The sequence below is a fragment of the Pipistrellus kuhlii genome, unplaced genomic scaffold (genome assembly GCF_014108245.1).
Source record: "Pipistrellus kuhlii isolate mPipKuh1 unplaced genomic scaffold, mPipKuh1.p scaffold_m20_p_5, whole genome shotgun sequence".
NCBI classification, from domain to species: domain Eukaryota; kingdom Metazoa; phylum Chordata; class Mammalia; order Chiroptera; family Vespertilionidae; genus Pipistrellus; species Pipistrellus kuhlii.
Genome location: NW_023425551.1, coordinates 60,865,737 through 60,878,271, shown reverse-complemented (window position 1 = coordinate 60,878,271; position 12,535 = coordinate 60,865,737). Strand labels below are relative to the sequence as shown.

General features: G+C 35.3%; 1 protein-coding gene across 2 annotated transcripts in view; it reads right to left on the bottom strand.

Moving 5' to 3' along the window:
• The window catches only part of LGSN (lengsin, lens protein with glutamine synthetase domain), a 109,933-nt gene that overhangs the window by 29,412 nt on the left and 67,986 nt on the right, over nt 1–12,535 (bottom strand). Inside the window, exon 2 of one of the 2 annotated variants that reach the window (XM_036415036.2) lies at nt 3,674–3,738. Coding sequence is in view for 1 of the 2 variants with exons in the window: in XM_036415035.2 (XP_036270928.2) it covers nt 222–308 (87 nt within the window). In the remaining variant the exon portion in view is untranslated. Of the gene's footprint in view, nt 1–221; nt 512–3,673; nt 3,739–12,535 lie in introns of those variants that run through there. The other variant, XM_036415035.2, reaches the window with a different exon arrangement.

Sequence of the window (12,535 nt, the reverse complement as noted above, 5' to 3'; positions counted from 1 at the left end):
CTAAGTGAGCTTTCCAAATGCAAATTCTAAATTAAGTTTTTTTATAAACTCAGTGTGCAGGAGAGAAGAGCATCTCATCACAAACTTCTCCAAAGCAAGTATAAGACAAGTATAACCATGCTGCCCTTGTTCATACCAGTACTCAGAGAGCTGACAGACAACGACAGAAAGCTTGGCTGTCAGTATTGTGGTAAATGACATTTTAATTATTAATTTCCTACCTCCTGCAGAAGGTCCCCTTCATTATTCATCTCGCACTTTTTTATGTAAGTTGCCCTTGGAAACCACAATATCCCCAACCAATGCATTGCACGTGTATTTATATGTACACCTGAAACAAACACTGTAGAGGATGAATTCCATGGAGGTTCTTTCCAGAGGGGACTGGCAGGTAAAAAAAGATGAACACCAGACTCTGATGTGTCATGCCCCAGGCACAGGATGCTGGAACCGCGCTAGAAAAGTCTGGATGACAAATGCTCGTTTATGCCTGACTCCCTTACAAACAAAGGCATACAAAGCCTAACACTGTGTTGATTGGCTTTTCCTCCAACACACTGAATTTTTGTTATATAACAATTGTATTCTGGAATGAAATCTATTGTTAGACTCGGATGATGAACGCTTATTATTAGACAATTGTGCAATCAAAGTCCCAGACAAAAGCACAAATGGAAAAATACAGCTGTCAGTGACCCAGATTTTTTTTTTTTTTTTTTACCAACGGCAAAAACCTACTCATTTGTAATTCCGGTTTTTATTTCCTTTTTCAGGGTCCCTTCCGGGCTTCTAAATTAATTCTGGCCCTTCATTATATAACTGCAGCCATCTTTCCGTAGCGTTTCCAGTTCTCCATGTGCTAGTCTCTGACAGACCCCAGCCCTTTCCAGCTGGCCACAATGAGCATAGAACTATCTACAGTCTGCCCTACATGGTCCCATTAACAACCCTAACTCAGTCAGAGGAAGTAGGGAAGCTTTTCAAAGGGTGTTTGAAATGATGCTTCTGCTGCCTTCAGTTGTGACAATTGATGGAGGAGGGGAGGGGAGGGGAGGGGAGATGTGTTTTTCCTAAATCAAATCAAATCTTCTAAGCATTTTTCATGTATGAGTGCACGGGCTCCATAGCTGGTCATTTCTGTCTGGGGTTTGGAGGCCTGAGGAAGCTAAGCCAGCACTCCAGCCACACAGCCAGGTCTTGTTCTATTTCTGCAACTGCCGAGCCATTATTTTATGTTTGTTGTAATCAACTCTGCTTTTCCTGTATTTCTTTGTTCATCTTTCTACCTGTCTCTCCCTTTGTCCCTCTTTTCCACCTGATGGATTTCAATTTCTTCTCAGTTTACCTTCTAATCAAACCAAAATATCAAATTCAAACATACTGTTTATAGCAGTTGCTATATTGCTGACAAATTTTGTTCTCTATTCTTTTGCTTTTTATTTATATTACTTTATTTTATTTTTTCCATCACCATTTATCCCCTCTATGCCCTCTTACACTCCACCTCTCCTCCACCCCACCCCACACACACAAAATCACCACAGTGGTTACCCATGAGTTCTCTGGGGTTTTTTCCTTTTTTGCTCAATCCCTTCACCACCACCTCAACACCCCCTTTCCACCAGAGCTGTCTCTCTGCTCTCTATGAGACTGTCTCTATTTTGCTTGGTAGTTTAATTTGTTCATTAAATTCCACATATGAGTGAAATTATATGGTACTAGTCTTTCTCTGACTGGCTTATTTCACTTAGCATAATGTTCTCCATTTTGTTCTCTATTTTTTTTATCACAAAACTGAGTATCTGTAAAGTTTTCATTTCTCTCTTGAAAGCTAAAAAATTAAATTGGCCTTATTTACCTATTCACTCTGTTGACCTTTTTTCATAATTTTATCAAAATTCAAAAGCTGATTCTTTTATGAACCTAACAACCCATCTGTTTATTGTAAAGAATTGAGACAAAGTAAAAAATTATAGCTGAAGTTTCCAGATAATCAGCATTATTTACGTAATCTAAATGCAGTTCACATCCATAGCCACACACTCTTTCTTAATCCCTAAATTAATAATGAATCCTAATTCTAATACTCAAGATGAAATGGAAAAATTGTTGTGTAATATAACATGGGATTGGTACTTTTCCAACAAACAAATCAGTTAAACAGTTAGATCTTACTAACTTGTTAGATCTTATTCATTTAGAAGAATTTTCATGTCACAAAACTCTTGTCTGCGTAATAATGGCATGAGCAGTATGCACGTCATAAGTCAGAGATATTCATTTCCAGTAATACTCATTAGCATCTTTCTAATTCTGTGGTTCTCCCTGGACCTGTGCTCCATTATCCCTAACCTGCTAATCCAATTGTCTTTAGCCTCTCCTCATTATCATTGGTCTCCTTCCTGACTCAAAACCTCAAGGTTAGCTGTTTTAAATAAGTTTCCACCAACTTCTTCTCCTACCAGTGTAGTTGTAAACTTATTTAAAAAGTGTTTATTCTAGTCACACTGGTTAGTGCAAAACAAGTTTAAATTAAATATTATATAATACGTTAGTTTATATAAACTAACATAAAATATATATTTAATATTCTCTAAAACTAAACTCAATGTTTAAAAAGATTTAAAAATGATGCATGTCTTAGTTTGAGCTGCTATAACAAAAACTCCATAGACTGGGTGACTTATAAACAACAGAAACTCACAGTTCTGGAAGTAAGGAAATCCAAGATGAAGGTGCCAGAAGACTCAGTGCCTCACTGTGTACCCATATGGGAAACATGTGAGGAAGCTTTCTAAAGTCTCTTTTAGAAGGATCCTAATTTCATGAGAAATTCAGTCTATAGCCATACATGTCTAATAATTGTTAAATTCAGTAAAGATGATACAATCATAAAAAATTAAAAAAATTAATTAAGACTTATTCTTTCAGATTGTCTTACAATGGTCTTTATGATTTTGCATTACAAAAAAAATTACAAAAATTTTATTCTTGTATGATGCACTATAATAATGGTTTATACAAAAAAAAAGACAATATGGGTTTTAAATCAATGGATACAAGCTCAAAAAAGGCACTGTTTGAAATCAATAGATTGGCTAATAAATGCAAATTATATGACTTAATTTAAAATAATATGTATAAAGGGTATACTCTTTTTTTATGATTTCCTATTTCAGCTGGATTTCTTGATTGAAGAACTAATATTGATTATTTAAGGAAGAACAGCTTCTTTATTTTCATAAAATTTTCTTTAAAAAGTGGATGAGCGAGGTATCAGATTTTAACACATGCACTAACTTTTGACTGCCCCCCCACCCCCTAGGGGGAAAGAAAAAAAAAAAAAAAAAAAGAACCAATGCAGTGTACATCATAGACTTCCCAGAAATAATTCTCCCTTTGGGCGGGAGAGAGCAAAAAAAAGAAGAAAAATAATAAAGGTCCAAAATATGGGATTAAACAAGAAAAGAAAACAAAAGACCAGTCCAGGAGATCCAGCATACAAATAATAGGAGTTTCAGACAAATATGAGGAGAAAATATTCAAATATATTAATTTCCCAGAATTGAAGATCACAAGTTTCCAGAACACAAGGGTATATTGAGTGCCTAACTGAAAAGATTAAAATTAATACACATCAAGATTTGCCATCATAAAATCTTAGAACACTAACCCATACAATAAATGGGGAATCAAAATGAACTCAGACTTCTTAATGTCAACACTGGAAGCTGGAAGCTGGAAGACAACAGAGAAAAGTTTTCAAAATCCTGTGGGAAAATACTTAGCATATAATTCTATACTGAGTCAAAACTATCAATCAAGTGAAAAGAGAGGGATGTCTCACATACTACTCCTAAACCCTTTCTCAGAACACTAATGAAGACTATGGTTCTCCAAAATAGAAAACTAATACAGAGAAAAGCCAAAGATCCAAGGACCAGGAGATCTAACATGGGGAGATTAAAGAGAATCCCTCAGAAATTGATAAGGTTGGAGCTCAGAACAATAGCTGAATACTAAACGAAAAGTAGTCAGGTATTTTCAGAAAAGAAAGCCCAAGAAATATTTTTCAAGAAAAATAAATTAATAAAATAACTCTTATGTTGGAATGTTTGGGGAATAATTGAGATTAACTTTCTAATATATACATAGGATACGAAGTAACTGGATAAAAGGTAATTTTTAACTCCATGGAAACCAAAATAGGCCATGGGCAAGAAAAAAATAATAATATTATAATACTACATGGCTCAACTGTGAATAGCTTTACATAATCATAATAATGTAAATACTAAATATTGATCATATTAAAATTACAATATATTTTATTAGGAGGATTAGGAAAATTGAAAGTGTGCATTCAAGAAATAGGGAGGAAGACATGTTAAAGCCTCATTAATTTAATGTGAAAAGTCAATAATAGTACTGTAGGTATCATTTTTAGAGATATTGAGTTAAGACAAAGAAATCCAGCTAAAGAAATTGAGAATGGGTTGCCTCTGGGCAGCGGGAGTTGTAAAAGCTGATATGATTTTTATTGATTTCAGAGAGGAAAAGAAGGGGAGAGAGAGAGAGAGAGAGAGAAATCAATGATGAGAGAATTATTGATTGGCTGCCAATCCTGCATCAAGCTCAGAACCGGTGTGTGCCCTACCCAGGAATGGAACCACACTTCCTGGGTCAATGCTTAATCACTGAGCCACACCAGCTGCGCCATGTATAACTTTAATAAACATGAAAATGGAAGAAGGGACGTGAATTGTTTTATTATTTCTTCCAAAAGTTGTATTATTGTGTTTACTTGATCTTTTCTTTTTTTTTTTCTTTCTTTTTTAAATGTCATATTTAATTTCTTGATATACAGTTAGTCACTCTATCCTCTGGCTTTCACAAAACTTTACACAGTGCTTACCATGTTGTACTGTTTTTACCTGTCTTTATGTCTACCACCTAAGCTATAAATGCCTAGAGAGTTTTGATTCTGTTTTGTAACTCACGCACCTGGAACACAGCCTGTTTCATAATAAGAGATCAATATACTTCTGTTGAGTGAGTGAATGATATCTGGGAGAGATTAAATTTATTATCTAGGAAAAAATGCCCAGACTTCTATTATAAGAATTAAGTATGTATTGCCAAAGAACATATAGTATCTTTTGCCATCCTAAATCAAATTTTTATGATGGCTTAGAGTCAAGTTATATCCGCTATGCTCCTGTCAATCAGCGCAGCCACTGAAGCTAACATGAGTGCTTTTTTTCTATTAGATAAAGGACTGAAGCATCTATTGTCAGACATCTTCACCCATAAATAACAATTTACATTCATGATTCTTTTTTAGGTAAAGTCAGAGCCCTTCACACAATTTATATACCAAACATAGCTGATTTCAGAGCGTAATCTATATTATTTATGCCTATTTCAGGTTTGTTGAAATCAGTTTAGGGATGCTCAATTCAGAATGATTCACATGGAGCACTTAATACATAAAGAATATGGAAGGGAAAGGCACAATAGAAACTCAGAAAACAGTCAGGAAAGTGTCTGAGTTTTGCACCATCCATTATTCTAGCCTTTTTGTATGGATGGACATGAATGTTGCCCATAGTTTTAAATAATGTTTTTAAAAAGAAGTTATAAGTAATCTCTGAACCTCCTGGTAGTCTTCCTTCATTGTGTCTCTTTACTTCCTCTTGTTTGTATCTTGGAAAAATGCCTCTTGAATTTCTAAGTAGAATGTGATTCTTCATTTGTAAAATTAAAACTGATTTGAAAACTCAAAAAAAAAAAAAAGAATAATTCACAAACTAGACACAATAGCCCCACAATATTTACTTCTAGATGATCAAGGACAAAATTAAAGATAAGTTGTATCTTCTACCTGATTCTAGATAATTTATGAATAATTTTATTTTGTAAAAAGAGAAAATTATAATCTATATACAAAATAAAATAAATCCAATAAGTATATTAGACACTAGAATAATAAGGCATACGCTCATTTGAAAAATTGGTTTCCATTCTATCCTGGGTATAATAAGGGCAGGTGGGTGATAATCTAAATCCATTGATACGTTTTATGTTCCATCACAAATAAATAAACTTCTGTTAACATCATACATTTTAAAGTAACATGTCTTTGTTAAGCAGATATACTTTAGAAAAAGAAATGAACATTTTTTTCAAAAATAACTTTCTTTGCATTAATTGATCTTCTTCAATTAAAGTCCTTGTGCCAAGACAATGTGTATCAATCTCTTCACTTTGAACTGTGATCTAGATAAAGCTGGAATGTCCACACCACTTCCTCTGTTCTTCTTGTAAAAGTTTGTAATTACAACAAAAGCTTTACAAAATTTACAAGTATTTAGCACTACTACTGTACATTATTGTAGTAGGTAAAAATAGTATACATTTATGTGGTTAGTGTGTAAAAATGAACTTGTGTTTTATATGTACTAGCTCATTCATTTAACCTCCCAAAAGTCAATGAGGTACTACAGTGTTTCCCCCAAAATAAGACATCCTCCAAAAATAAGACCTACTTACAGGTTTCCTTCTGAGTGAAATATAAGGCATCCCCCCAAAAATAAGGGCTCCCCTAGGCTAAACATGAGAGATTTGGTCCACTGATTCTGAAAGAAATGAAGTCACAAGAAATTCACCAGGAAATTCAGGAATTGGATTGTTATGATAATGTTCCAGAAGATGATGACATGATTGTCATTGAATAAATGAGTAAATTCTTGATACTGTAGGATTCACAGTTTGTCTGGTTTGTGTTGACAACTACCGTACTACCGTACTGTATACAGGTAATAAATTTCCTTTATTTTCATTTAACAATAAATGTGTACCATATTCTTTTTCATGGAAAAATAAGACATCCCCTGAAAATAAGACCTAGTGCATCTTTAGGAGCAAAAATTAATATAAGACACTGTCTTATTTGGGGGGAAACAGGGTACTACCGTATTTTTCGGACCAAAAGACGCACTTTTTTTCCCCCAGAAGTGGGGGGGGGAAAGTCCCTGCGTCTTATGGTCCAACTATAGCCTACACATATACTTTAAAAAAAAAGTTTTTTTACTTGCCTGGCTCTGTGTGGTCTCTGTGTGCTTGCCCGGCTCTAAAATGGTTCTAAATGCTGCTGTTTACTTTACAGGGTTGATTACATGTGTTTATGACTGTGATGTTGGGTTTTAATGCACATAAAATATTTTAGGACACTATTTGTTTCAGAATCTTTTTTTCTTCATTTCCCTTCTCTAAAAACTGGTGCGTCTTATGGTCCGGTGCGTCTTATGGTCTGAAAAATATGGTATTAATACTCCCATTTTACAGATGTGCTAGCAGAAGCACAGAAACCTTAAATGTCTTGCTGACACCCCACAGCTTAGTAAATGGACAAACGAGGATCTGAACTTTTATAGGCTGGACAAAGTCCATACTCTCAACCAGAAGGACAAGATGGGAGGGAATTCATGCTTTAAAAAAAGATGCAGCATTTAAGAAAACATAAATATATACATAAATAACATGAAGAAACTTCAATAACCCTTGTCCCTTTGCATTTGTGAGAACTTATCTGAAGGTTAAAGACAATTCTGTTGGTCTTATTTCTTGGTCTACATTTGTCTGATGTGAATGAGGAATTTATTTGACCACTTGTAACAAAAATCAAATTGTCGATCTATTTTAGTGGGGCACAATTGGTTTATAGTTTTTAGGAGTGGTGTTTGATATCATATATTTAGTATTCCTAAATACTGAAGACTTCAGATAAAAAGCAATAATGGTTCACCCAGCTGGTGTCATTCAATGGTTGAGTGTCAACCTATGAATCAAGAAGTCACAGATCAATTCCTGGTTAGGTCCATATTCCTGATAGAATTCTTTTTTGTTTTTTTTTAACAGCTCTTTCTTTTTTTAAAATATATTTTATTGATTTTTTAGAGAGAGGAAGAGAGAAGGATAGAGAGTTAGAAACATCCATCAGCTGCCAAGGTACATGCCCTTGACTGGAATTGAACCTGAGAACCTTCAGACAGCGGGCTGATGCTCTATCCACTGAGCCAAACCGGTTAGGGCTTGATAGAATTCGTATTTAACACATTGTCTCACATTCTGTTTAGAGTCAGCAACAAAAGTGACTATTATGCTAAATGCAATTTCCTTTCTTCTGATATGCTTTGTGTCTTTTATGAGGTTTATACCTTTTTCCCCTCAAAGTGATTTATGATTTTTCTTTAAAATGTTGATTAAAAATGTATTATTTAAGGTCCAAGAAATCAAATTCTCTAGAACAATTGTAATTTTAACCAGGGAATTTTATTATATTAAGATTTTATAAAATGTTAAATTTCACTCTTAAAAGTTTTAAAGTAGAAACAAGTCGTGTGAATCATAAAATCTACTATTTTATTACACATTTATGTGCATATACTTTATGACTTTTTGGAAAATTCTTGCCACTTTCTAGTTTATTCTTCATTGCTTTATTCATGTTGTCAACATTGTCAGTTCAATATATGCATGGCTTATCACTGTATCATAAACTACACAAGCAGTTATTAGAATCATTGGTTGTGCCTAGACATATGGTATATAACCAAATCCATGATATTAACACATTAAAACTCTTACTGTTATTTAAAATAAGTTTTCAAGACACCAAATGTCAGTAAATGACTTGGGGTGGGGGTGGGAATAAATTGTCAATAAATCTGTATTCAGCGTTTCTCATTCACAAGCATTTGTTCAAAACCTACTATATTCAGGCTGTCTGTCAAAATGATTGAGCCATGAATATAAGATTCAAGTCTTTACCCTACCACTTCCCAAGATAGCATATGGGAAGACTGTTAAACTCAAGTACTTCTCTTGCCTGAATATGTAATCTAATTGAATGGATCCAAAGAAGAGCGACTAAAATGATTAAACAAATGATGGGGTTCGTTATATGAGAACAGATTGCACAAGCTAAAGTTTACTAAGTACTAATAAGAGAAAACAGTATGGTGTTTAACACAAAGTTACTGCCTTCTGATGAATTATTTAACAGGATTGGAGGAGCAAAGGATGCAAATTAAACAAAAGATTGAACTTTTTTTTTTCATTGTAGGAGAAACAGTGGGAGAAAATAAAACCATAATGGCTCTGGTTTTATTTTATGTTTATGTATATCATATGTTATAAAACAGTATGTTGAGACGCAAAGTTCAAAAGGATAAAGCATGCTCAATGGGATTAAGGGTATAAACCGATTTGTGAAAATCAGTCCATAAAAAAAGAATGGTCTTTCTCACCCCCTCCATCAATCACAGATGCAGGATTTCAGGTCAACATAGGCCATCACAACAGCGACAGAAGGATGATCCCACTTTGTCCTTCTCCAGACATGTGCTTGCTCTGGACGCTGCATGCGTTTCCTTCTCTCGCTCATGTTTCCAGTTGTGACAGACACCCAGAAGACAGTGACTGACACCCTTATTGTAGAGAATATGACCCCAAAAAGTTGTGAAGAGTAACTGAGCTCTCCTGGAAGCTCTGGAATGGCTAATAACAAGAGCTCCCAGATGGCCCCTCACATACCCAGTACCACCTCGCCCCAATACTGCCTAGAAACAGCTCATTTTCTAAGGAAACAGTAGACCTGTCTACAGGATTGAAATTTAAAACACATCATTTGGGGGAATGGTGAAGCTTGGGTGGGGCTGAGGAGAGTATCAGTGAACTCATGGAGGAACAGAAATACACATTGGCAGAGAACATGAGATTTTTTTTTCTGTTTTGTCTTGTTTTGGTGTGTGTGTGTGTTTGCACCTGCGTGTGTTTTGTCCTTCTCATGTGCTCTAGAGAGGAACTTCTCCTGTCATCTGCCCCTTCAATCAACTTAAGCACAGTGTAGAAAACAATGTAACCCCTTGAAAAAAGTACATGACAGTTAAGCAGAGTTGCTAAAATAAATAACTAGTTCAAGTCACCTTACTTTATCATTTCAATTATTGACACATATCTACAAGCATTTGTATATTTAGCACAAACTTCATGAAGTTAAAAGAAATCAGTCATGACTGTGAAAGCATGAAATTCTGAGTTCCAAGGCATATAAAGAGTTTGCACTCACATGTAATGAGTTAAATATTATTCCAACGCAGCCAGAGCTATATTTAGGAAAAGAAGGGAAGTGCCACGGAATACATTTTATAACATCACTGATTTAACAGATTTGATACTTGGTGTCTATATTTCCTTCTCTTTCTGTTGACAGCATTCTAATTACTGGCACAGGGCTTAAAAATTATTGAGAACCCCAAAATCTTTCATTTATATAGGTTATATCAATCAATACTTATATTTTAAAATAGAATAACAATAAACATAGAACACGTTAACATAAGTAACATATTTTTAAGGAAAAATATCGACATGTTTCAAAATACTAAAAAATGTAATAGAAGCTTGATGCCATTTAAAATTTTACAAATTTTTTAAATATCTAGAAGTAGAAAAAATCACTAGCATTTCATATCTCCTTTTACAATACCCACATGACATGCAAGCTCTGGAAAACTCCACTGTACACTCACGAGAGAATGAAACTGAAAAAGGCACAAATAATGTCGTATTATGAAAATAATGTTGACCACACAGTCTCCTCAAAGGGACTGGGGGTCTCCAGGGGACATGAGAACTGCTGCTGCAGTGGAGCAAGTAGAGATTAAAAGCCTGAGTCCTAAATGACAACTTGCTCCTAAAAGGCGAATCACCTAATTTTCTTGATCTTGGTTTTTTCAGGTGTAAAATGAGGGTAAAGATGATCTCTCAGGGCCCACCTAATTTGAATATTCTGTGAATCTGTAAAATACTAAAGAAATGGAAACTCCCCCTCAGTTCCCTCACTTACTTATGCTCTTTGTGGTATTCAAGTTTTATGTGACTTCTGTTCCCACCCAGTAATTGTTGTAATAGGAATTTGACTTTACAAATTAATTCCGGCTAAGCTACCTATTTTAGTGATTAGGCCAGGTAGGAATTGCAACGTTTCTGAGTAAAGAGCATCTGAAATAATTTTTTTTTAAATAATTGCCTTCTTAAATGCAATGTGAGATTTAAAGTAGAAAAGGGACAGTCGTGGGAAACTAGTTGATAGTACTGTGTCAAGAGTAATTGCTTAATTTTGATAAATGTTCTATGATTATGTAAGATGTTAACATAAGAGGAAGCTTGGAGAGGAGCATACTGGAACTCCTCTGAAAGTTCAAAATCGTCTCAAAAAAAATAAAGGAGACAGCATTCTGGGTACCGTTGCATCACCATGACTGAGTGGTGTGAGGGCGGAGCCTTCAGATAGCAACTACCTGCTCTTCAGGCCCTCGCTGTTGCCCAATTATTTTTCAAGAACCCAAAAGAAAAAAAAGGAAACAAATAAGATATTTCAGAATATGGTGCAATATCCCACATAGGAATTTAATGTTTAGATTTAGGGTCATTTTAAATTTTATTATCAATGAATATTAAAAATACAAATATTTAATTTACCTCTTGCTTTAACAATTCAACTAGATTTATAATGAGCCCCTATTATGGATGGTGGTGCCATTTTATTTTATTTGTTTTATTTTGTTTACTGCCCAGCATCTAAACCCCTTCCTGTGTTTGGAGTGGGAGGAGGCGGGAGGATGCCTATGCTGAGAGTCCTGGAGGAAGCAATAAACTAGCTCTCACTAGACAAACTAAAAATAGCAGATTCTCACATTTCTCACACCACAGCCACTTGTGTGTACCTTATCTGGGAACGGGTTTTTGTCCTCTGATCAGCCAGATAGAGCAATCAATCTAAAGCTATTGGTGCAAAGGAGCAGGGACAGAGAAGTGAGGGTTTTTTGTTTGTTTTTTTGTGGGTTTGTTTTTTGTTGTTTGGTGTGTATGTGTGTGTGTGTGTGTGTGTGTGTGTGTGTGTGTGTGTTGAGGTGGTAGCAGTAGCTGAAAGAGGCGATGTGTTCAGAAGCAGAAGTGTCAGGCTCTGATGCCATCGGGTGATGCTGGGGAGCAGGTTACATCATGCAAGGCTCTGTGGTGGAGTACCTTTGCAGGGCCAGGTCTGTGCTGTGCCTTTAGCCGTAGTTCAGTCTGTTCCTCTCCATTTCCTGAGGCCAGGTTCAGCTCCCCTAATGACTCTGCAAAATGCCCAATGTCTTTACCAGTCCACTTTCTGCTTACATCAAACAAAGTCGATTTCAGTCAATAAGAACCCCAACTAATAACATACTCATTTATGTAACTCTAGAACTAATTCAATCCAAAGAATATTAGCAATAGCATTTTTAAATTAACCAAAGAACTTATGTGCATATATGCATAATCACAGACTCAGGCAATAGTGAGGTGAACCGAAACCGGTTTGGCTCAGTGGATAGAGCATCAGCCTGCGGACTGAAAGGTCTCAGGTTCGATTCAGGTCAAATGTACCTTGGTTGTGGGCACATCTCCAGTAGGAGGTGTACAAGAGGCAGCTAATAGATGATTC